The sequence below is a fragment of the Caenorhabditis remanei genome, chromosome I, assembly GCF_010183535.1.
Source record: "Caenorhabditis remanei strain PX506 chromosome I, whole genome shotgun sequence".
Taxonomy (NCBI): Eukaryota; Metazoa; Nematoda; class Chromadorea; order Rhabditida; family Rhabditidae; genus Caenorhabditis; species Caenorhabditis remanei.
Genome location: NC_071328.1, coordinates 6385917 through 6407820, shown reverse-complemented (window position 1 = coordinate 6407820; position 21904 = coordinate 6385917). Strand labels below are relative to the sequence as shown.

Sequence of the window (21904 nt, the reverse complement as noted above, 5' to 3'; positions counted from 1 at the left end):
GCCACAACGACACTCCGCCACCACGAGGACTGTTTGACCGGGCGCTCAACCACCATGGCGCCAACTCATGGATTTACTAACTCCGCCCCCTTTTCACCACTATATAAGCTGAGAATTCCCTTTCTCTAGGCAGTTCTTACGGGTGAACTTGCACCAGTCCCTATTTCTCTTTGTAACCCTCTTTCACCCTTTCACTTGTAACATTTGAGTCACTAATAAATTAGTAGTTGAGTATAAAAGTCTTGCGTTGCTTACTGGTAGCAGCGACTTAGGTTTTTCTGAAATTTTTTTAGATTAACTTATAAAGACCCACCCACGCTTCCCACCCTTTGTATTCTTCTTACTCTTTTATTGATTTTGCCTCTGGCTCGGGACCATAACCCGATTTTATCCTCTCTTGTTACTTCCTTTCACTCTCTTTTTCTAGACAGGGCCCGTTTAGTTTAAGTTCTTTTTGTGTTAGGTTAGGTGTTAGATGTTTAGGTTACCCATGAAGGGAATTAGGGCGTAGGACTCTGTTTATCTATTGTAAGCCTCTACGTTAATTTCTGTCACGTATCTTTTCGTAGCCGGCTCCCTAGATAGCAGTGAGCACGGGTTCCGAGACCTGTGCGCTGTCGAAGGAGTGCAGGTTGATAAATTCTCTATACTGTTTTATCAAACTCCTGCCCCACCCATAAACCCGGTTTTTCGACCGAGATTCTCTCAAATCGGTCAGCACGGATCGACACTCTTCATGCTCCTGGTTTTCGAAGAATTTTCTGGAAATCCCGTCGCGAAGGATCTTCTAGATGCCGTCTTCGAGCGACAATCATGGAACGAGCAACAATTCGGGAGAGAGCTGATTTGGTCGTCAGCAAGCTGGGATCGTTGGTTTCGATGCTCAAGGAACACATCGTCGGATTTGGAGTCATCTTCAATCGATTTGGAAACTTCCAGAAAGGGATCAATAACGCGGGTTCTGAAACCTGCGTGATCGCCTCTATTAGTGTGTTCACGCTGCATTGGATTTTCATCCAACAAAACCTACCAGGTTAGCGAATCTATTCGCGAAGCCGCAGGATGTTTCTGTCGCGTGGTAAGCGGCAGTGATTACATCTCTTCATTTGTCAACCGCCAAGGATAACAACGACGATAACGGGCGAACGAGCACGTATCAGATGTCGTCTTCAACAATGGCAACGACAACAACACCTCCGGAACATCGGGAAAAATCGTGATAGCTGGGGACAGCTTAGATGCCTTGGAAGCATCGCGGGTCATGTTAGCTGGGAATTCGACAAGAGTCAATTCTGGAAGTCTGGGACACTCCGTCGCCAGGGAACAGCGGAACATTGAGATGGTGCATGGAACACCAAGAGGTCATGTTAACTGGGAATTCGGCAGGAGCCAATTCTGGAAGTCTGGGACACTCGGTCGCCAGGGAACAGTGGAACATTGAATTAGATGCATTGGAAGCATCGAATGAGTTCAGGAAAGCTGGGAATTCGGCGGAAGCCAATTCTGGATTCGAGACAACACCACAACATTTTGTCGTCGTGGAACAGCAAGTGACTGAAGCATCAGGAAATTGCATTCGCTGGGAATTCGGCAGGAGCCAATTCTGGATATGGGACGTCGGGTCACCAAGGAACAGCGGTGCGTGTAGCGGATCGACGGGCAGATCCCTGTATGGGCACGTCTGCGTGCTGGTTGCGGATCAAAAGTATGGATCCCAGGAACGGAAGGTCTCTCGCAAACCTCCAAGAAATAGGACGGTTCCTTTGCAAACCTCCTGGACAAGAAAGGGGTCTTGTAAACCCCTGTTACGTGGATCAACAGATGGATCCCTGGAAAATCACGTCTCAGTGATGAAACCCTGGAGTCTACTCTTCTGGAAACGAAGTAGTAGAGGCACTCACAGCTTCCTGTATGCGAAGGTTCTACGACCGACGCGGAAGTCGCCATAAAACCTGAAACATAATCGCCCTCGTGCTGTTACGCGGATCATCATATGAATCCCTGGTATGTACTCGCCTTTGTGCTGAAGGAGGATCAACGAATGGATCCCTGGAATCGTTCGCCATCGTGATGTTTTTGTGGATCAACAGATGGATCCCTGGTAAATCACGCCTCAGTGCTGAAATCTGGAATCTACTCTTCTGGAAACGAAGCAGTAAAGGTATTCACGGCTTCCTGTATGCGAAGGTTCTAAGACCGACGCGGAAGTTGACATTAAGTCTGAAAACATAATGGTTGGCTCTTATGCCATATCACTTCCACTTGGCTTGGCAAGCAACGTGGAGGATGTCACAATGGTCGGTGCAGCATCTACTCAACCGACATGAAAGGAATATGGTCCTGATAACCCTCCTGGAAACGGAGATGAATGGATGAAGCTGATTGGCCGGACAGAGCGACTTCATCGGTGGACAGTCGTTAGAAGTCTCAACAAGGCAAAGTTGAGAACAACAACCGAAAGAGATCTCCACGTGAACACGATGGAATGCAGAACTCTGGCTCTTCTGGAAACGAAGACCTGTAAGCAAGTCTCGCTTACGCGGTTTCAGTATGCGAAGGTTCCATGACCAACGCGGAAACTGAAACATGAAGCTGTAAACTCGGAGCTTTGATTTAAGCTGATGGAATCGCACTCGACTTGGCAATCGATGCAAACGAGACCGTTTTTGGCAAAAACGACAACTGAACTATGGACAGCTCTGGAAACGTTTCATCTTCCAGTAATGAAGTCTTCAAGCGACGTGAGAATCAAATTCTCGGAGTCGACATGATTCGGGATTTGGACAACAAGCAGAAAACGTCACTCTGGTCAAGGAAGGTGCATCAACTCGAGATGGTTCGGAACCATTGGTCCCTCATCTTCCGAAAAGCAGAAGAAGACGTGCGATGAAATTCGTGAGAAGTCTTCTGAACGGAAACCACTTGGTTTGGCAACCACAGTGGACTACACAGAGGCTGAACATCAGCGTTCGTAGACTGAAGCAGATATCCAGTCGTAGCAACTCTCCCGGAAACGGAGAAGGACAGAAGTCTGTTGTCAGCTGAAAACGGAGGACTCACGGAAGTCAGGTCGCAAACCCGGATGACGTGCTTTTGGCAGGGAACAACAACGTTCGGTTCACAAACATAATCGCCGAAGATGCTGATGGCCAACAACGAAGCCTTCGTGGCGGTAACAACAAACTGGGGGGCGTCCCTTATAGCCCGCTCAGGAAAACACATGCTGGATGCTCAATCGGCCAATTGAAGCATCGGAGAATCCTGGAGTTGAAAACTCGAAACGCTAGGAGAAGTCCCGAAGAGATGGAAACCGCCTGAAATCTCTGCAAAAAGCCAGTCTTGGATCGTTTCGGACGTTCAACGACAAGAACGAAGGATGTTTCACCGCTGAAATATTTTTCTCGCCGGAGCTTTCACCGGAATCGTGTGTTCTCGGCGTGATTTGGCTCAATTCCATTCAGTCATCTACCGAAGAAGTTTATTCGTGGCATACGGTATCCAAGGCGCACCGATTTGTGCAAAGGAGAGGTCTCGCACCGACAACCGACAGTGATGCGGGAAACGCAAGGAATTGCAAATTCGTTTGGTTTTTCGTCCTAAAAACCAATGATCGCTCATTTACCGAGCATGTTTCGGTCAAATGTGATGTCACACGAGCTTTGTCATTTTTCGCTCGTCACATTTAACGGTTTCATAACCTGGAAGGCGTGATTGGACGCAAGTTTCGTGTGTCAATCGCCTGGAAACCTTTTCTCCGCGACAAAACGGTGAGCAAATGGGTTGCTGGTGGCGCGGGTTCTATGACCTGCGCGGCAGTCCGTTCTGCTCTGTCAACCGTCCACTTCTCTATAAATCAGCTCAGTGAGCATGTTGTCAAAACACAATTCACTCCACGTGAAGTTGGCGAAGTACAGGAAGTTGAAGATGTTCAAGAGGTCGTACATAAGCTAGGAAGAGAGATGCCAGGACAAGATCCACGTGAAATCTGGTCGAACGAAGTCACTCAGCTGACAATGGTCACTACGCAATGGTTGGAGAGAACCATTAAGAAATACGCTGAAGCCGTTCAAGCAGAGATTGACCTCACAGAAGAAGTCGAGAGCCTCCGACGGGACCTGAGGAGCAGAGATGACTGGATAGTAGTATTGAAACTGGAATTGAATTCCCTTCTCGATCAAAAATACGGATCGGGTCAGACTGAACAACTCCCGGAGCTTCGACTTGTCAAGGGATTTCTCCGTCTAGGGGAAGAAGCAGAAGGACAAGATCGTCATCGTCGACTGTCAACGAGCAGTGTAGCGAGCAACCACACGTCTTTGGTCAGAGAGGATCAGGAAGACAACGCCGATCCAGTTAGCGAAATCGATAGTTGGGCAAAGGAGATGGAATCTGTTCACAACCAGGAAGAATCCCCATCTAAGGAATTGAAGTGTTCCGGAAATTCCAAGAAGTCAACTCCGAAACGGAAGAATACTTCTTTCTTCTGCGGCAAAGAAGGCCACTTCGTCAAGGAATGTCGCGAAAAGGCAAAGCTATTGGCCACTACTCCGGCAAGGAGACAAGGAACGGCTCCACGTTTTCCAAGCAAGGAAAAGAAGATCGAATCTAACGGACCGAGACCTGGACCCAGAGTCGCAACACCAAGTCAGCCCAGAGTTAACAGCCGAACTCTCGGAGGAACACGTCAAAAGGCCTCGCCAGACTCCTGCCACTTAGCTCAGGAGATTGTGAAACTTCAGAAGCAAGTCGAGAAGCTCTTCGAGATGAACGAGAAGGTTATGATGCTTCGTCCCACTTCAAGCAAACACAACTAGTGCATCATGGGATCACTGTCTTTAGCAGTTCAAGCTTAAGCCTAACATCAAGCAGTCGCAGCTAAGGAGGACTTCACAGGAATCTTTCAAGATTCGTGCACCATCGGTCAGGACGTTAATAGCTCCAGCTATGTCAAGCTAGATCCGGAAGGTCCAACTCCGAAGTTAATCATTTTTGGTTCTACCAACAATTCGTGAAGGAACGGTCGCCATCACTGAAGGTTCATACCTTGGAGGATTACTTGCAGTAATCACCGTCCCTCAAGTCGATTCGCCATCATCGAACCAAGGGGGGAGGTAGCTTCCGAAGTCAGGAAGGAGCCAGTTCGGATCTTTGTGTCACCAGTGGACAGCAACGAAATCGTCAGCTCATTTTGGTTCAATGAAGTCTGTATCGACTTCAAGGACATCAAAGCCGTCAGCCAAGACGAGGAAGAACAGGAGGAAGCTGCTCCAACGTCGGAACCAGCTACAGGATCAAGGCAGAAGTCGGTTCGGAACCGAAGGAAACCGAAAGGTTCAACGATCAAGTCTGCGATCGACAACTTCTGAGAAGAAGATCCATCTCGACAAGGATCAAGTACGATGTCGAGATATCCAGTGAGCGTTATGCGCGGGTTCCAAGACCTACGCGCTCTGGACTCTACCCTTTTCCAACCACCCGCAACGTGGCTACGCCAAGCTCAAGGACCATCAGAAGTCTGAACTATGCAAGAGGACGCAACATCTGCAGTCAAATTTGAAGTTCACGCAAGTTTACTTAAGTGTATCTTCAACCCGAAGGTTGTTTTATTGCCGACCGAGGGCGGTCGTTTTATTTAAAGGGGGGAGGTGTAAGGTATTCGGATGAATCCCTTAGGCCTGCTCGGCTCTTTGTCTAAGGCCCACAGTTGTTTCACCAAATTTGACACTTTCAGAAGTCAATTATTTCGCGTCGAAACTGCTCGCCTCCGCTCACAGTCTCGTCGCCACAATTCCTAGGCCTGCAACTGTCATCGCCGCCGTCGTCGTGTCTGCCGTCTCTCTCGCCGCCAACGCTCTCTCGCCGCCACCGCCACAACGACACTCCGCCACCACGAGGACTGTTTGACCGGGCGCTCAACCACCATGGCGCCAACTCATGGATTTACTAACTCCGCCCCCTTTTCACCACTATATAAGCTGAGAATTCCCTTTCTCTAGGCAGTTCTTACGGGTGAACTTGCACCAGTCCCTATTTCTCTTTGTAACCCTCTTTCACCCTTTCACTTGTAACATTTGAGTCACTAATAAATTAGTAGTTGAGTATAAAAGTCTTGCGTTGCTTACTATATTAGCGTTTCGCAACGATGCTCCGTTATCCCGACAAGAACGAAAGTAAACCGCCGTTCGTTTGCAACTGGCAACTGAGTATAGAGACCCCACAAATTCCGAGGAAGAAAAACTCATGGGAAAAAGGCGGGACCAAGCATCGGAATTTGTGGGGTCTCACTGAGTATGCAGAGAGGCGAAGTGGTGCGCCAGTGGCCATTACGTGTGTTTTTAGCCAAAGCGGAACTTTGGAAACTCGTGCTAGTGTGTACGAACTTCCACAGTTCCGCCCGCGCTAATCGCCACTGCATCACTGCGTCGCTATGAGTTCCTCCTTTTTGTTAAAATTTACGGAAGTTTTGCCCATTTATAACAAATTTTCTTTTTTACCGACTATTCTCACCACTTATATACGTGTTTTGCAGCATCCACCTCACTCTTGTCTCTTCTGTAAATAGTTTCCTGTGAACTAACCTAATCCAAAAAAATTATGCTCAAAGCAGAAAAGAAGCCGATTCATGTCATTTTCATTGTCACATTATCACTATTTCTACTACTCACCGGATACTCTCTTCACAAACCTCTTCCCGAAGGATTCACTGTTACACAATGGGATCGAACTGTGATGCATGTGGTCGAGCCAGCTCTCCGAGTCGCCTATTATTATCCAGTAAGTTTTGGTTCAAGAGAAACTGAAACATCTGCAAGACCTTCTCGTACTGTTCAAATTTTCGGGAAGTAATCTCGTTTATTTCACAGTTATTTATAAACTGAAAATTTGCGACCTATACTTCGTCGCAATAATGTAATTGCAGAGTCAAATGTTCTCGAAGGCAAGCAACATGGTTTACTGGACACGTGGCGTCCTCAATATCCTTTCGAAGACATTGGGGCTACTCGTCTACACTCAAGGACAAATTGATATCGAATGGCAGAATTGGAACGGGACACCAGTCAAAATCTACCGCCCAATCAACAACCAAACATCAACCGACGGAGCTGTGATCTTCATTCATGGCGGTGGATTCGCTCTAGGAAATGTGGAAATGTACGACTCATTGGTAGAGAGAATGGCCTTCGAAACGAAGACACTTTTCATATCAATCGAATATCGTCTTTCACCTGAAACTGTCTTCCCAGGCGGTATTCTCGACTGTGAGGCAGCCATCGACCACTTCTATCAGTTCGGGGAAATTCAATTCGGAGTGAACACATCGAAAGTTGTCATAATGGGAGATTCAGCTGGAGGGAACTTGGCAACCGTAGTTGCTCAACGTCGAGCTGCACGAAAAGCACTTCCAGCATTGGCTGGTCAAGTTCTCATCTATCCACTACTTCAAATGGCTGATATGCAAACCGTTTCTTATCGATACTTCCACACCCGTCTCAATGGATATGCAATTGTTGATCCGGAGTCTGTTGCATATTACTATATGTTCTATGCTGGAATTGATATGGATGAGAAAGCGTATTTGATTCCAAGTGTTGTTTCGAACGGGCACGTTGCCAAGCATTTGCACAAGGACGTTGAAGAGGTAGCTTGTAATTTTCGAAATGGTTTTCACAATTATCTACTCATTTCAGATGATGTCCTACCGAAAAGTCATTGAGACTACTCGCAACTATAATAATCACAGCATTTCTGAAAGGTGGCAAATCGAGAGGAACTATGAGGCACAGGATCTGATGAAGCCATTTCTGACGAACCCTGATTTTTCGCCGCTCATGAGAAAGGACTTGTCGAATCTGCCGCCAACGATGGTGATCACTTGCGAGTTTGATGTTTTAAGAGACGAGTAAGTTTTATCTCAAGAGAAAACTGAAACATCTGCAAGACTGTCACGTAATGTTCTAACTTTCTCGAAGTAATCTTGTTTATTTTACAGTTACTTGTAAACTGAAAATTAGCGCGCTATATATACTTCGCCACAATAATATAATTGCAGGTGCTACTTTGTTTATGCATCTACCCACGAAGAAAAATTGTACCATTTAATGCATTTTTTTGCAAATTAATGCTATTCACGAATGCAAATTAATGCATTAATCTGCAGTTTTGTACCGTAATCAGAAGCACTGAGAAAATTGTCGGCGCAAAATATCGCAAGCTGGAAATTCCATGCGCCTTTAATTTTTGTGTGGGCGATTTTTGTGTGGATTTACAAGCGAAGTGGATTTACGGGCGGCCACACAAAAATTAAAGGCGCATGGAATTTCCAGCTTGCGATATTTTGCGCCGACAATTTTCTCAGTGCTTCTGATTACGGTACAAAACTGCAGATTAATGCATTAATTTGCATTCGTGAATAGCATTAATTTGCAAAAAAATGCATTAAATGGTACAATTTTTCTTCGTGGGTAGATGCATTAAGAACTGCACGAATAAGAGCTGTGTTGTTTAAGAACTTGCTTCGCAGAAGAACTGCGCGAAGAAGAACTGTGTTGCATAAGAACTGTGATTTTCTTTGTTCTCTTGCAATCAATCACTTCTTGACGTCTTTGACACTTTTTTGAGACATTTTTGTAATAACCGAAAAATAACAATAAAAACTAGTTACTCCTCCATTCTCATCACATAAATATAGTTCCAAAGCTTTATTTTCAACCGTTCTCTTTTCATTTTCTTCATTCCGCATTCATGGCCTCTCGTCATAAATAATGTCTTGTAATTTGTTCTTACATTTATGTATTTTAGCCTGAAAATATGTCATCTATCGTGTGCCACCCACTAATCGACACTCAAAACGGAATCGCCACTGATGCGCGCATCAAAAAGCAGAGACCACCACCACTTGTTGTTTCCAGACCCAGAGACTTGGTAAATAAGGAAAATATTAATATAGAGTTCTGAAAACTGATACGCTTTTCAAATCAGTTCATTATTTTGTTTTCCAGATCCAAGATTCATGTGAACGGCTAGTTCTCAGCGATCAACAGCTCCGCCGGATTATGACGTTGATGATATATCGATTCCATCCAACATACCCTACCCTCTTGAATGCAAAAATTGCAGAATTGATTGTTGGTGATATTGAGGTAAGAGTTGATGAATTGATTCGTATCGTTCTCTATAATTTTTTCTGTTTTTCAGTACAAACTGATGCTGTCGGAAGATGGATCAGGACGTGGAGGTGCTCTTGTTGCTGCCGTCGCCACGCGTCTCAAAGAAGAAAAACTCGCTGCACTTTGTTCTTCTTCATCTTCATCAAACTAATTTCTCCACATTGCTCTTTTTTGTTGTAGTATTTTTGTCACTTTCATACCCTTCTTCCAACGAGCTTTAGTCCCCAACCATTTCCTCTTGAAACTGCTGCACCCACCCATTGTTTCCAATAGATTTTGATACGGGATCCCCAGATTATTTTTTAACTGAAAATTCTCTCTTTTTAGGCATAACTTTGATTTACAGCACCCCTTCACCTACTAACCCAATTCTAACCCCAGAAAGACGAATCCACAATGGATCAATTCTATTTTAAGTTATTTATTTTCCGAAACGTAGTGTTTCTTTGTGATTTTTTGTATATTACCCCCATCCCCCGTTTCTCTTAATTTCACTGAATCCCTAGAAAATGCATCAAAATTTGTGTATAAAATACGTTTTGTCTTTGAAGTTTTTATTGATTCAAATAGAGACATCCTACTTTTCGGATAAGTCTCGACATCGAAAACAGAGATCGAACATTTCAAATCGAGAAAAACGATGGCCCCGTTTAAACTCAACAATCGGAGTTTCGTTTGAATGAATTTTTTACTGATGCTTTGAGCATAAGTACTTTTTCAGAAATATTTGGTCAACTTTTTTTTTATTCACTTGGGAAAAAGGCAAACACATCAAGTGTATCACAGAAGGGACATTAAAACAAGAAAATAGTACAGATGAAACCTAGAAAATAATTCAGGTATTACAGACAAGAAGAAAATATCACAAACGGGACTTTATAATTAGAAGAATTTCAGAGAAACCTAAAGGGAAATTAGAAAAGTAATGTTGGAGTAGTAATGTTATCTCTGATAACTTTTCGAAGAGCATAAAAGTTTATTAATTAGTGTTGTATTGTTTCTCGAACTCATTCATCCACGTGGCAAGAACTTGAGTCTCTTCTAATGTGATGGCGTTATAAAGTGAAGCACGGATTTCACCGACTGATCGATGTCCTTTCAAACTGATCATGTTCCTTTCAATGGCTCCTTTCAAGAACTTCTCCTCCAATTCATCGTTTCCAGATGCTCCACCGATTCGGAAGCAAACATTCATGATACTACGGTATCTCTTATCAACAGCACAATGATAGAATCCATTGGAATTGTCAATGATTCCATAGATCAATCCAGACTTTTTGAGATTCAATTCATAAATTGCTTGAAGTCCTCCTTTAGCTTTAATCCATTTCAAGACAAGATTAGTAGTGTAGATTCTGGAAATCACGATTATCTACATCCCCATTTTGAAATACAAACTTTGCTTACCCTCCAGTAGGTGGTGTATTATACAAGCTGTTGTTAGCAATTATTTCTTTATAACTGAAAACAGCTGGAGTGATTCCTTGTTTTTTTCCGATCAAGTCTTTTCTAACAATTACGATTTTAAGACCAGCGGCACCAAGATTCTTTTGAGCTCCACCGAATACAACACCGTGCTGAAAAATAAGATATAGTGATTGATTGAATAATTTTCGTTCTCACATCCTTGAAATCGAATGGACGAGCCATGAAGTTTGCTGAAACATCAGCAATCAGTGGAACATTATGAGATTCTGGTGCAGTCGGTGTGAATTCGATTCCGTGTACAGTTTCGTTTGCACAGTAATACAAATATGCAGCCTTCTCATCATGTGTCCATTTCTCTTGATCTGGTACTGTCACATATGGTTTTGATGGTTGGAAGACTTTCTTCACTTTAATATACTTTTCAGCTTCTTCAGCTGCTTTTGAGGACCATGCTCCAGTTACGATGTAATCAGCGTGTTCGTGGTTTCCCTGAAAAGATGAATTGAATTGTCGAAATCACAGTGAGATGCACAAACTTCTTTTAATAGAGCGTAAAAATTATTTTCTCAAGTTTTCCTTACACTAGGCCATTCTTTCCTTCTTGTTCATCGAATGAGCACTTTCCGTCAGCATTCATATTCTGAGATTCAAGAATGAAAAAATTCAACATTCCACTTCTTGATCTTCCTCCACTAGTCATTCAAAAATCTCTTCAGAAATTGAGTGTACTCGATTTGTAAGTTTCATCTTACTTTGAATCCAGTTGATTGCATTTCGTTATTTCAGATTCGAGTTTTCCGCCATCTCTCCACTTCCTCACCGATTGGTTAAATCCACTCCAAACCTCGTTTTATCCGGGTCAACTATTGATGTACAACTCTCTGAAACGACTGAGGTGTCTGTTATGTCAAAGAAAGGAAGAACACTGGGATGTTGGACTTTCAATGAAGATGTAGTCCCGAAAAAGGTTAAAAAAGATAGCAAATATAACAAGACAGTTGATGGAATCGAGATGAAAATTGTGAGAAAACCATTCGAGAAAGCAACTGTATACACTCCATCAGATCTGAAATATGTCCCTGCAGTCATGAATCACTTGTTTGATCTATTTAATACTTCTTTTGGAGAAATCGTAATTGACATCCAAGAAAAAGAGATTTCTGAAGTCCAGTGTTTAATCGATGTGATCAAGCAATGTGAACGTCTGACACTTGTTTCACATAGAAAACAACACAGCAATGAAGGCATTCTTTCGGTTTTGAACTCAATCGAGGTAACGAAGGATCTCTCGTTTTACGTCAATCCGAAACCAAAGTTCAAGCTTCCTGAGTACTTGTTAAGAATCAATGCGCTCAAGTTTAAATACAGTAATTGGATCACTCGAAAAATGCTTCTTTCCATGGATTGTGAAACGATCAGAATGGAAAATTGTACTCTCAAACCAGAAGATATGAAAGCATTCGTCAATCAATGGCTCAATTCGGATAACACGAAATTACAATGGCTCGTGATGATCATACCTGATGGATACGATCCATTTGATACCAAGGTTTTTCAAAGCAAATAAGTTCGACCCGAAAGTTCGCAGCACGACTCACCCTCACGAGTTGTGAGTCTCCTTTGTTTTTCTTTAAATACTGTATGCATTCAGTCATTTATCATTTACAGATTATTCCATGACAATACTTCGGATGGAATGGATTTTGTGCGTAAAGATGGTGTCTTGGCAACAATTATTCAGAGAGACTGCGTGTTCAAATTCTTGGTTTGGCACGAGAGATTCCCGAAGGATGACGATGACGACGTCTAAGACAATAGAGGCGATGCGGAGGGGGAGAACGATGATTAGAGAGAAGATGAGGATGAGTAGAGCTCTCATCTACGAATCAGTCTCTCTTTTTTCATCTGGCCTGTTAAAACATATACTATTCCTCCTACCTCTTCACCACTGTTGAATCATTTTCCTTTTTCTTCCCAACTCAAAACTACCTCAACTCGATTGTTTTTTGAATTTAACTTTGTGCTTTTTTGTTGTAAATCAAATATTTTGTCTCTTATCAAATGTAAACATCTTACCATTTTTTACAAAATCATCTGAGAATAATACAAATTTACGAAAATAAATCTGGAGGATTCTGAAATTGTCATGTCTTTTTTCGCCAGTCTGTCTGTTCGTCCAGATATCTCTATTTATCCAGCTCACATACACTAACTGCTCACTGTTTGCTCATAGTTAGTTTCTCACTTTCTGACCCTCTATTTCTGTGAAAACTAGTTCCCGCAAGAGAGCAATACAATTGAGCACTTCTAGTTACATTCAGTTCGATGATTTCAACTACTTTGATTTGGAAGATTCGTTATTCATTTTTCAACAATAATCTATTAATTTGATTCGTTTTCTAGCCATGACGTCATTCTGGAAAGACTCAATGTTCCAATGACCTCTATTTGAACTTACAATTTTCAATCTTTGATCCTCTACCTTTCAATGAAACGAAATTTTTCAACGTTACATGTTTTTTGTATAATTGCGTCACTGTAATTTGCTCCACCTAGATTACAGTAACCCACTAGAATCTCTACATTTATTTTAGTGTAACTTCTCTTGAGCTTGCCAAACTTTTATCAAAAATGACGATCATCTAGAAGCCAACGAATTATAAAATCAACACAATTTCTAAAAGAAAAAATACTTAAACCCATAATAATCGACATTCAAAGAACCGAGGGAAAGGGACAAAATAAAAATGGCAGGAGGAATCAAACAATAGACTAGAAATCCAGTTATCACTTAGAAAGAGCCAAAATACGAGCGTTCAATGGGTTCTCCGGGGACTTTTGCCATTCTTTTTTGAGCAATTGTTTCAATTGAGACAGGCGGAATGTTGGATGTTTGATCTTCAATTCAGCAAGACGTTTCTCTTCGAAGGCCTGTAAAAATAAAGATTAAAGTCATCTTTATTATTATTGTTGGAGCTCGGCAACATTTTAGTATTTTTGTTCTGTGTGCAAAGTCGATACTTCCTCCTGGAAATTGTTTATTTTCGCATTTGAAAAATCGAGAAAGCGTCTCTCTTGCTATTGTTAACAAAGAGTCATATTTTATGAGAATTCGACACGATTCTGCTTCATAAACTGTGTAAAAGTTGCAGTTTTCAGCTTGTTCTGTGAGGTTATGCCAGAAAACGTTGCTGAGTCGTTCTCTCTTTAGTTTTTTATAAAGTTCAAGACTGTTGTTCTAGATCTGACAGCCCGGGTAAAACCCAAACTTCAACACAATATTTCGTTTTCTACGCAAGCAGTCCATTATCTTTGATTCGAGAAACATACCAAATAAGCTGCTCTCATTCGTTTCTCTGGATGTTTATCATCTTCCGTTGCTTTCTCATCACCGAGAACTCTCAATGCTTCATCCACATTTCTGGCTTCTCCTTCCGCAATTTCCAACTGATTCAAATTTTGCTCAAGTTCTCCGGCAACTTCAATTTTCTGAGCTTCTTGCTTCCGTTTCTCTTCGAGTTCACGCATAATACGCTCCTCGTCCTCTTTGCGGATGTGGATATGGGCTCTGGAAAAATGGAAACAGTCTGTTTATTGTTTCTAAAATCGATCAAGATTTTGTCGTTGACTTTCACATTCTCCCATTCCTTCATTTTCATGAAAATTTTCATATTCTCTCTCATACCTTGTGACCTTTTGAGCAGACGAAGCAGCTGGTTTCTTGTTTCCAAGACTACTCATCTCTTCCTCCACCAATTTTCTATTCTCCTCTTTTCGACGAAGAGCTTCTTCACGCTTTTTTTCGTCCTCCTCCTAGAATTCATTGCTTTTTGAGCAAGAGGTTTTTGAAAGATCAAATATAATCTGTAACAAAAGTAACCTTTCTTTGCATCTTCCGATTCGCCAATTTATCATCATCTACCCATTTTGCGTCCTCGGTGGCCTGAAAACTGATTTTTTGGATCGAGATCAGGACTAAAGAGTTATAAATACCTTTGCTTTCTTCTCGGCTTCATCTTTCTTGGCAGTAGCCTTCCGATCTCGTGCTGCTGTCACTTTTGGATTTTCAGTGGCGAATTTTTTTGGCATTTTGATGAACTTTTGATTGCCCTACACTGTTGATTAGGTTAATTGGTTTCCAATTACTCTGAAACCGTGATGTTAAAAATTAGACGAGTTTTTTCAGATAAGATACATTAAAAAGAACGTAGTTTAGAGTACTCGCGAGTAGCAACTGATTTTAGACATGTTCCAGATGCAAATTGATGATTTTCGATAGAAAAGTATGATTTTAAAGAACATTTCAGAAACACGCCATTGCTATTATTATTGAAATCAGGGGAAAATTATTTCAAGCAGGCAGAATGGAAAGTGACGAAAATGGAATAATTTTTCAGAACATGTTTCAGAACAGAACATGAATAATTTTTCAGAACACGAACATCAATAAAGCGCGCTTGCTTTTCACTGCGTCTCTCTGACCTGCACACTCTCTCATATCTCGGAAAAATTAATCACATCAAAAATTCAAACATAAGTGCATTTTTAAATAGGAAAGTGGATAAAACGCTGTAATATTTCGCAAGAAAATAGGTGGAAGAGGTCTAAAACTCTCCGTTTTTCCCAGCCATATACTCTCAAATTTTCCTTTTCCTCTTTTTCTCTCTGCGTGTCTTCGAAAGAAAAAGTGGGAAAGTAGAAGAGAAAAAGCGAAACTGAACACATTTCTTCCCTTTTTCTGGTTTCTTTTCTTCTATACATATAACAATATTCAAATCAATAACTTCTTTTTTATATTACTTTTTTAATGAATCATTTTCTTATTATTGAGCCTCATTTTTTCAGAGTCTCCGCCCAATTTATACACATTTGTCGATCGGATGAAGGTAAGTAGATTCCACGACCCAAATAAACAAATAAGTGTTCGGAGAAGGAGAGAAAATTGATGATGTGTGTCGCCTAATGATACCTGCTTCTCTTTTTATTGGGAATTATGGCGAGAAAGCTTTTTGGAAACCCATAAATAGTTGAAGCCGTAGAAAATCAATTGTAAATTTACCAAATCAAGAAGAGATGTGTCAAGAATTTCTTTAAAACTTCAAAATTTTGTATAGGATGAGTCACATTCAATGTTCAAGTTTTTTGATATACTTGAGCTTAAAAAAACCTACATTATATATTATTTTTTTTATTAAAAAAATGAAAGAGAAGATTGATTGAACGCTGGTTCTGCAAGAAACCAAAAGTCTTCATTTCGGAAATTCAACTATCTTTTTTAACGTGAATTTCAACAGAGCACGTTAACAATCAAATAAACACTTAAAATTTTTGTCACGTCCGGCATTAAATCTGCAATTTTTGTAGAATTCCAGTTAATAGGTTAGTTTTCCGCTGATAAACTACTTTTTTGACGAGAGAATTATAAAGCTGTCTGCTTATATTTTCGAACAGGCTATAGAATTTCATTTGACATTTTAATTTGAACATCTCATCATAACCAAACCATAATTTTCAATTTTACACCAGAAACTCAAAAGTTGCAAAGTTGATCAGCTGTATGCCTTCCAAATATTTATCTCTGATCACCACTTCTCTCGAAAAATTGAATTTTCCCACTTTTTTTCATTCGAAATTAAATTAAACTTTTCTTTTCTTCAGGTTCTCCACGTGCTCCTCCGTCACTCATGATCGATGGCTCTTCGTCATTTGGCAGTTGCCAAACTCAAAACATTTTTCGTTCTCTGCGCCGCCCTTTTACTCGTTCATACAATGATTTATAAGGTGATTTTCATAGAAAAACTATTTTTATAGGAAATACGCATTCAGAAGTTGACTGAAAAAGTTTGTTTTAGATTAAAAAAAGCTTTGGCATTAAATACTTTTTGAAACTTTTATATGACACAAAGCATTCGAGGTTGAACTTGAAGAAGACTTAATTCTTGACGACGAAATCATTCAAACACAAAGTTTTCCAGGCCCCCTCTCTTTACGAGAACTTCTCAATTGGTTCATCCACACTGATAGCTGACGTAGATGCGATGGAAGCAGTTTTGGGAAACACGGCATCCACTTCATATGATTTGTTGGATACGTGGAATTCGACGTTCTCGCCTATTTCTGAAGTCAATCAGACGTCTTTTTTAGAAGGTTCGTATACTTATTTTAATTTTAGAGGTAAAGGGTCTTTAATAAAAACTTCAAAATAATTCCAGCCACTGTTTGGCTCTATAATTCACCCGTTTTTCTTTTAATCTCCGCTCTCTATCGATGGAATTTGACCTCGCTTTCTTCCTCTATTCCACCATTCCTCCTTCAAAATCCTCTCATATTTCCAGACGTCCGACCCATCCTCTTCACTGACAACCAAACGAAGCCATTTTGTAACCAGACACCTCCACATCTCGTCGGTCCAATACGTGTCTTTCTTGATGAGCCCGATTTTGCGACACTCGAAAAGATCTATCCGGATGTACATACAGGAGGGCACGGAATTCCGGACGAATGTATTGCACGTCATCGAGTCGCAGTTATTGTTCCGTATAGAGATCGAGAAGCGCATTTGAGGTGAATGAGAAAAAGAGAGAAAAACTAATGGTGTCAAATTTTCAGAATAATGCTTCACAACTTGCACTCACTTCTCGCCAAACAACAACTAGACTATGCAATAATTGTCGTCGAGCAAATTGCCAATCAGACATTTAATAGGGGAAAGGTTTGTATAGTTTACGTTTTTGTTGAGTAATAGGGAGAGAGAAAAATGAGAAGATATAAAGAGACAGGAAGTTATAAACTATGGGAGAGAAGTTGAGATAATAGAGGTGTATTTGAAAATGGATGCAAAGAAAGGGAAGAATGAGGGAAAGTTTGGAGCCTGAATCTATAAAAATAAAGATTGAAGGAGCTGAAAAGTAGCTAGCTTATCTATTACAGCTCATGAACGTTGGCTACGACGTCGCGTCTCGTCTGTATCCGTGGCAGTGTTTCATTTTTCACGACGTCGATTTATTACCGGAGGACGATCGTAATCTGTACACGTGTCCGATCCAGCCACGTCATATGAGTGTAGCTATTGATAAGTTTGATTACAAGTAAGTTATAGATGCTGTCAAAAAATACGAAAGAAGGGAAACATACAGTATAGAACTATCATTTTTCTAGACTTCCCTACTCTACAATATTCGGCGGTATCAGTGCTTTAACACAAGAACATGTTAAAAAGATCAATGGATTTTCGAATGATTTCTGGGGATGGGGCGGTGAAGATGACGATCTAGCAACGCGGACGTCGATGGCCGGACTCAAAGTTTCCAGATATCCTGCACAAATTGCACGTTATAAAATGATCAAACACTCGACAGAAGCGACGAACCCTGTTAATAAGTAAGATTGTTAAATTAAAATGACAAAAATTACATTGACATCTATTTTCAGATGTCGATACAAAATAATGGGTCAAACAAAACGTCGTTGGACACGTGACGGTCTCAGTTCTCTCAAGTATAAATTAGTAAAATTGGATCTGAAGCCGTTGTACACGAGAGCAGTTGTCGATTTACTTGAAAAGGATTGTCGACGAGAGCTGAGGAAAGATTTCCCAACGTGTTTCTAAATTAACTTTTTTCCATTTATTCTGAATATACATCTGCCTCCTCTTTGCCATTCGTATAGTTCTTTTCCGTTTTCCAATTTCCCAAAATTTCTTACCGGGTTTCTTCACAAATGCTTTTCTTTTGTTACATTTTTCTCCCATCCAACCACTTCTCATCGGGTTATTGTTCTACTTCTGGATACAAATGAATTTTCATTATTGAAAAATACAAAAGAATACCTACACGATTGAAGCTAGAGAATCTTTGGAAAGCGAACGCATTATGGGGGAACTATAACATATATACATGTATCTAGAAGGAACTGGAACAGAATGAATCATCGGGAATTAGAGATAATTAATAGATTAAGATTGAACACATTGACCCTCTCTTCTTGTAATATCACGAAGAAGACTAAGCTGGAATCCGGCACCGAATCTTTCTTCTCGTCTCTTCTCGATAAACTCAAATGGATCACTAATATGACGACTTTCATAATCATCTGATCTGTCAAGAAGTGGTTGCCATAAGACAATATCGTCATCGATTCCAGACGAGGCGAGCATGAATTGATTAGGATGAGGTTGAACAATATTCAGAATATGATCATCAGCTCTCCAGATTCCTTGAAGTTTCGAAGTGTCACGATTCCAAATGTACATGTGACCACAATCGGAACCGGCCACTGAAAGTAACTGATTTTAACATTTGAAAAAGTTACTTTCACTCAAAAACTTCTTTTTTTTTAGAGTCAAACGTTCAGAGCAAATAACCTCTGTACTTACCAATATACTGATCTCTCGATCCAAAGAAATTCGCCTCTTTAATATCCGTTTGATGATTTGTGCTTCCACAGAATCTCTGCTGGTAGTCAACGGTACCTTCAACGGGTTCTGTTTCATGATTTTCACCATTGGTAATCTGAAACAACCAAACTATCACATTTCCGGATGTGCCTCAAAAATAATCTATCAACCTGGTTAACTTCATTCTCCATCTTGGTCATCATTCCACTCTTATCACCCGGAAACCACTCTTTGAATTTTTGAATACACTTTCTAGCCAAATCAGCTTCTTCCATTGTAGTGAAACTTTTGACCAAACGGAACAATGCTTTTGAATTTCCACGATGAATTTCAAGTGCTTTCACACAATCTCTGATGCATGCATATGTGTCACCACGATGACGACGAAGAAGCATCGCAGTGGCACGATTCGAATGGCATACACTTCTGAATGCACGCTCTGGATCATTGCGATGAATGAGATCGGAGTAGTAATCGATTGCTTGATTAAATTGTTTTCCACGAATCGCTGAGGAACCGATTTCTCGAAGGTCTGCGTGTGGAAGTGCTTGTGAAGAAATGACTGGTTCTCTTGGTTGATCAAGAACAGCATGAAATCGTTCCATCACTTTCGGATCTTCTGATGAATTCACTGAGAAGACGTAGACACCACCACCACATCCATGATTTACGACTACTTCTGTTCCTTCTTTGTTGAATGCCACGTGGGTTGCATGATAGTCGAGTGGACTGGTATACACTGAAGTTTAATATAGATTTCTCTAAATCACATATGCACTAAAACTCACAAGGGTTAAAAGTTAAAACTGGTGCTTCAAAATTGCGACGGTCGTAGAGACGAACCGCGGTTTCATCAAATCCTACAACAATCTGAAAAAAGAAAACATTCATTTATTCGACGAATTTTAAGAATCTAACCAAATGAGGCTTAGCCTCAGAAACTGCCACAGACTTTACATCTCTCACTTCTCCATTTGTCTCTGGTCCTTGAATTATAGCTTCTGGCTCTTCGAGACGAGTATCGAATTGACTGTAAAATGAATATAATTCTAAAACAACTTGTAAAAACTACTTACTGAACTCCTTTTGGATCCTCTACAGCCGCCCACCAAAGTGTTGGATCATGTTCAAGTGTACAAATTCGTTTTACTCTTCCTTCAACTTCCCATTTTCTATTCGTATTTGTCTCAATATCATGCAAAAAAACCACGTGATCAGCCGCACCCGTTACCAATTTTCTATCATCTGAACTAGGCAGAAATTCTACAGCGAACACATTTCCCTCGTGTCCCGTATCCAAACTGTGTTTTTCTTCACCGGCTCTCCACAGTTTTACTGTTCGATCATCTGATCCTGAGGCAAGAATTGTACCCGTTTTGTTCCAACGAAGAGTATTTACACAACCAGAATGTCCCTGAAAATTTAATAAAGTTGTGTATAAATTTAATACTTGTATAGCTTTCTGGCGTTGACTTGAAGTAATGCTTACGTTAACATGTTGATTTCATCGAACACCTTTTATGACTCCTGCAGATCCTACAGAATAGACTCCGCCCACTTTCTGATCACGCCCATGTATTCCTTTATTTCCCCCAACTCTAATCCTACCCATAGATTAAGATTATGACGCTGAGGACATTGTATAAATAGCTTCGAAACCTACTATTTCTTCTACTTTTCACTACTGCTTTTTGTTTCGCTTTCTGAAGCTTCCTTTGATAGAAGATTCAGAAGTTGCATGTTTTGTATCATTTTCAACACAAAGAACTTTCTCGCTTTTTTCTATTTCTTTCATTCGAAACTTGAATTTAGAAACTAACGATTTTGTTGCAGGTGAAACGTTTTTGAACTATTTTTAAATCCAATTTTCTCATGAGTTACCCACTTCAAGAGTCTGAAAGCATTCCAATGAATCGACCAATCGATCCTCGTTCAAAATATCTGGGAAGAGTGATCCAAATCTCAATCTTTCACATTTTCTCTCTATTGCGCTGATCATACCTGAAAACAATGCTTGTTTTCAACTCTTTATTAGCACTTAAGTCAAATGTCGTAAACATCTTGTAAGCGTGTATTCAGATAGAGCAAGACATGAGCAATTCAGCTGAGAAATAGATGATTTATCATTAGAAAAGTCACCGAATTTTGGAACGATTTCAGCCAGAACATCGTGGAAAGAAGTGTCGTGAGCTCTACGGCTTTATACGCAAACACGGCCACGCCAGACTGCACAGGGAATCTCAGAAATTTTTTCCTTGCATTTTCTCATTTTTCATGGGTTCCTTCCGTAAGATACTGTGGATTCGTTTTGTGCTTTACTCAACTTTCTATACTTTTACTCTAATTTGCTCTTGCTCCTTCTGTTTTGATTTTAAAATTCCGTTTTCAGCCAGTAAAATGTACTGCCTCCAATGGCTGATACCGGTGCTTCTGATTCCGAAGCACTGGATTCATCCAATCTTCCTAGTGGAACAGGCGCTGTTTATGTGGTTCTATATCGTCGGTTTCTTCCTTGAAAGACGGTAAGTGATAAGATGTTATCAAAAATTGTATATTCTTCGAGTCGGTCAGCTGAGATTTTCAAAAGACGAGTTCTTCGTAGAGCTTTCCGGGTTCTACAAGATTTAGCCCGATTGTAACATTATAAAATCAAATCTAGTCAACAATGCTCTTATTCCAGACCATGTCACATATGTTCTGGAATCTTCTTCATCGCTCTCGCCCTCATCTGCTACTCAGATCCAGACAGCTGCATTTTCTGGCCAACTTGCACAAAGAAGCTCAACGGTGAAGTGTGCAACTACGTCTATCGTGATCGTGTTCTTCCATAATTGTTTTTTTTTCGCTTTTTCTCTCTTTTCCCTCCATCAAATCATCTCTCGCATCCCAAATTTACGGGCACCACTCGACTCTA

General features: G+C 40.8%; 11 protein-coding genes across 11 annotated transcripts; 7 read left to right on the top strand and 4 right to left on the bottom strand.

Annotated features, from left to right (window-relative positions):
- Positions 1-734: 734 nt before the first annotated feature.
- GCK72_001188 (uncharacterized protein) lies at positions 735-1016 on the bottom strand (the record flags this gene model as incomplete). The annotated part of the gene is made up of 1 exon (XM_053722869.1): positions 735-1016. One exon carries the CDS (start codon positions 1014-1016, stop codon positions 735-737), a length of 282 nt encoding a protein of 93 aa, XP_053591514.1.
- GCK72_001187 (uncharacterized protein) lies at positions 814-1949 on the top strand (the record flags this gene model as incomplete). The annotated part of the gene is made up of 2 exons (XM_053722868.1): positions 814-1033; positions 1300-1949. 2 exons carry the CDS (start codon positions 814-816, stop codon positions 1947-1949), a joined length of 870 nt encoding a protein of 289 aa, XP_053591513.1.
- Positions 1950-2689: 740 nt separating this feature from the next.
- Positions 2690-2890, top strand: GCK72_001186 (uncharacterized protein; the record flags this gene model as incomplete). The annotated part of the gene is made up of 1 exon (XM_053722867.1): positions 2690-2890. The coding sequence occupies one exon, from the start codon at positions 2690-2692 to the stop codon at positions 2888-2890; it is 201 nt and encodes a 66-aa protein (XP_053591512.1).
- Positions 2891-6594: 3704 nt separating this feature from the next.
- GCK72_001185 (uncharacterized protein) lies at positions 6595-7904 on the top strand (the record flags this gene model as incomplete). The annotated part of the gene is made up of 3 exons (XM_053722866.1): positions 6595-6774; positions 6920-7639; positions 7689-7904. 3 exons carry the CDS (start codon positions 6595-6597, stop codon positions 7902-7904), a joined length of 1116 nt encoding a protein of 371 aa, XP_053591511.1.
- Positions 7905-8808: 904 nt separating this feature from the next.
- Positions 8809-9318, top strand: GCK72_001184 (uncharacterized protein; the record flags this gene model as incomplete). Its single annotated transcript, XM_003111172.1, has 3 exons — positions 8809-8922; positions 9000-9140; positions 9196-9318. 3 exons carry the CDS (start codon positions 8809-8811, stop codon positions 9316-9318), a joined length of 378 nt encoding a protein of 125 aa, XP_003111220.1.
- Positions 9319-10146: 828 nt separating this feature from the next.
- GCK72_001183 (uncharacterized protein) lies at positions 10147-11368 on the bottom strand (the record flags this gene model as incomplete). Its single annotated transcript, XM_053722865.1, has 4 exons — positions 10147-10522; positions 10575-10744; positions 10791-11084; positions 11348-11368. 4 exons carry the CDS (start codon positions 11366-11368, stop codon positions 10147-10149), a joined length of 861 nt encoding a protein of 286 aa, XP_053591510.1.
- Positions 11249-12405, top strand: GCK72_001182 (uncharacterized protein; the record flags this gene model as incomplete). The annotated part of the gene is made up of 3 exons (XM_053722864.1): positions 11249-11331; positions 11382-12144; positions 12247-12405. The coding sequence occupies 3 exons, from the start codon at positions 11249-11251 to the stop codon at positions 12403-12405; spliced, it is 1005 nt and encodes a 334-aa protein (XP_053591509.1).
- Positions 12406-13382: 977 nt separating this feature from the next.
- Positions 13383-14684, bottom strand: GCK72_001181 (uncharacterized protein; the record flags this gene model as incomplete). The annotated part of the gene is made up of 5 exons (XM_003111176.2): positions 13383-13526; positions 13926-14163; positions 14281-14408; positions 14476-14538; positions 14589-14684. The coding sequence occupies 5 exons, from the start codon at positions 14682-14684 to the stop codon at positions 13383-13385; spliced, it is 669 nt and encodes a 222-aa protein (XP_003111224.1).
- A 1602-nt stretch (positions 14685-16286) lies between these two features.
- GCK72_001180 (uncharacterized protein) lies at positions 16287-18204 on the top strand (the record flags this gene model as incomplete). The annotated part of the gene is made up of 7 exons (XM_003111414.2): positions 16287-16376; positions 16571-16742; positions 16931-17159; positions 17205-17307; positions 17526-17683; positions 17754-17975; positions 18027-18204. 7 exons carry the CDS (start codon positions 16287-16289, stop codon positions 18202-18204), a joined length of 1152 nt encoding a protein of 383 aa, XP_003111462.2.
- A 345-nt stretch (positions 18205-18549) lies between these two features.
- GCK72_001179 (uncharacterized protein) lies at positions 18550-20989 on the bottom strand (the record flags this gene model as incomplete). The annotated part of the gene is made up of 7 exons (XM_003111271.2): positions 18550-18869; positions 18970-19105; positions 19161-19729; positions 19779-19860; positions 19909-20020; positions 20067-20404; positions 20876-20989. 7 exons carry the CDS (start codon positions 20987-20989, stop codon positions 18550-18552), a joined length of 1671 nt encoding a protein of 556 aa, XP_003111319.2.
- Positions 20990-21387: 398 nt separating this feature from the next.
- On the top strand, positions 21388-21821 carry GCK72_001178 (uncharacterized protein; the record flags this gene model as incomplete). The annotated part of the gene is made up of 2 exons (XM_003111288.2): positions 21388-21512; positions 21671-21821. The coding sequence occupies 2 exons, from the start codon at positions 21388-21390 to the stop codon at positions 21819-21821; spliced, it is 276 nt and encodes a 91-aa protein (XP_003111336.2).
- Positions 21822-21904: the final 83 nt, after the last annotated feature.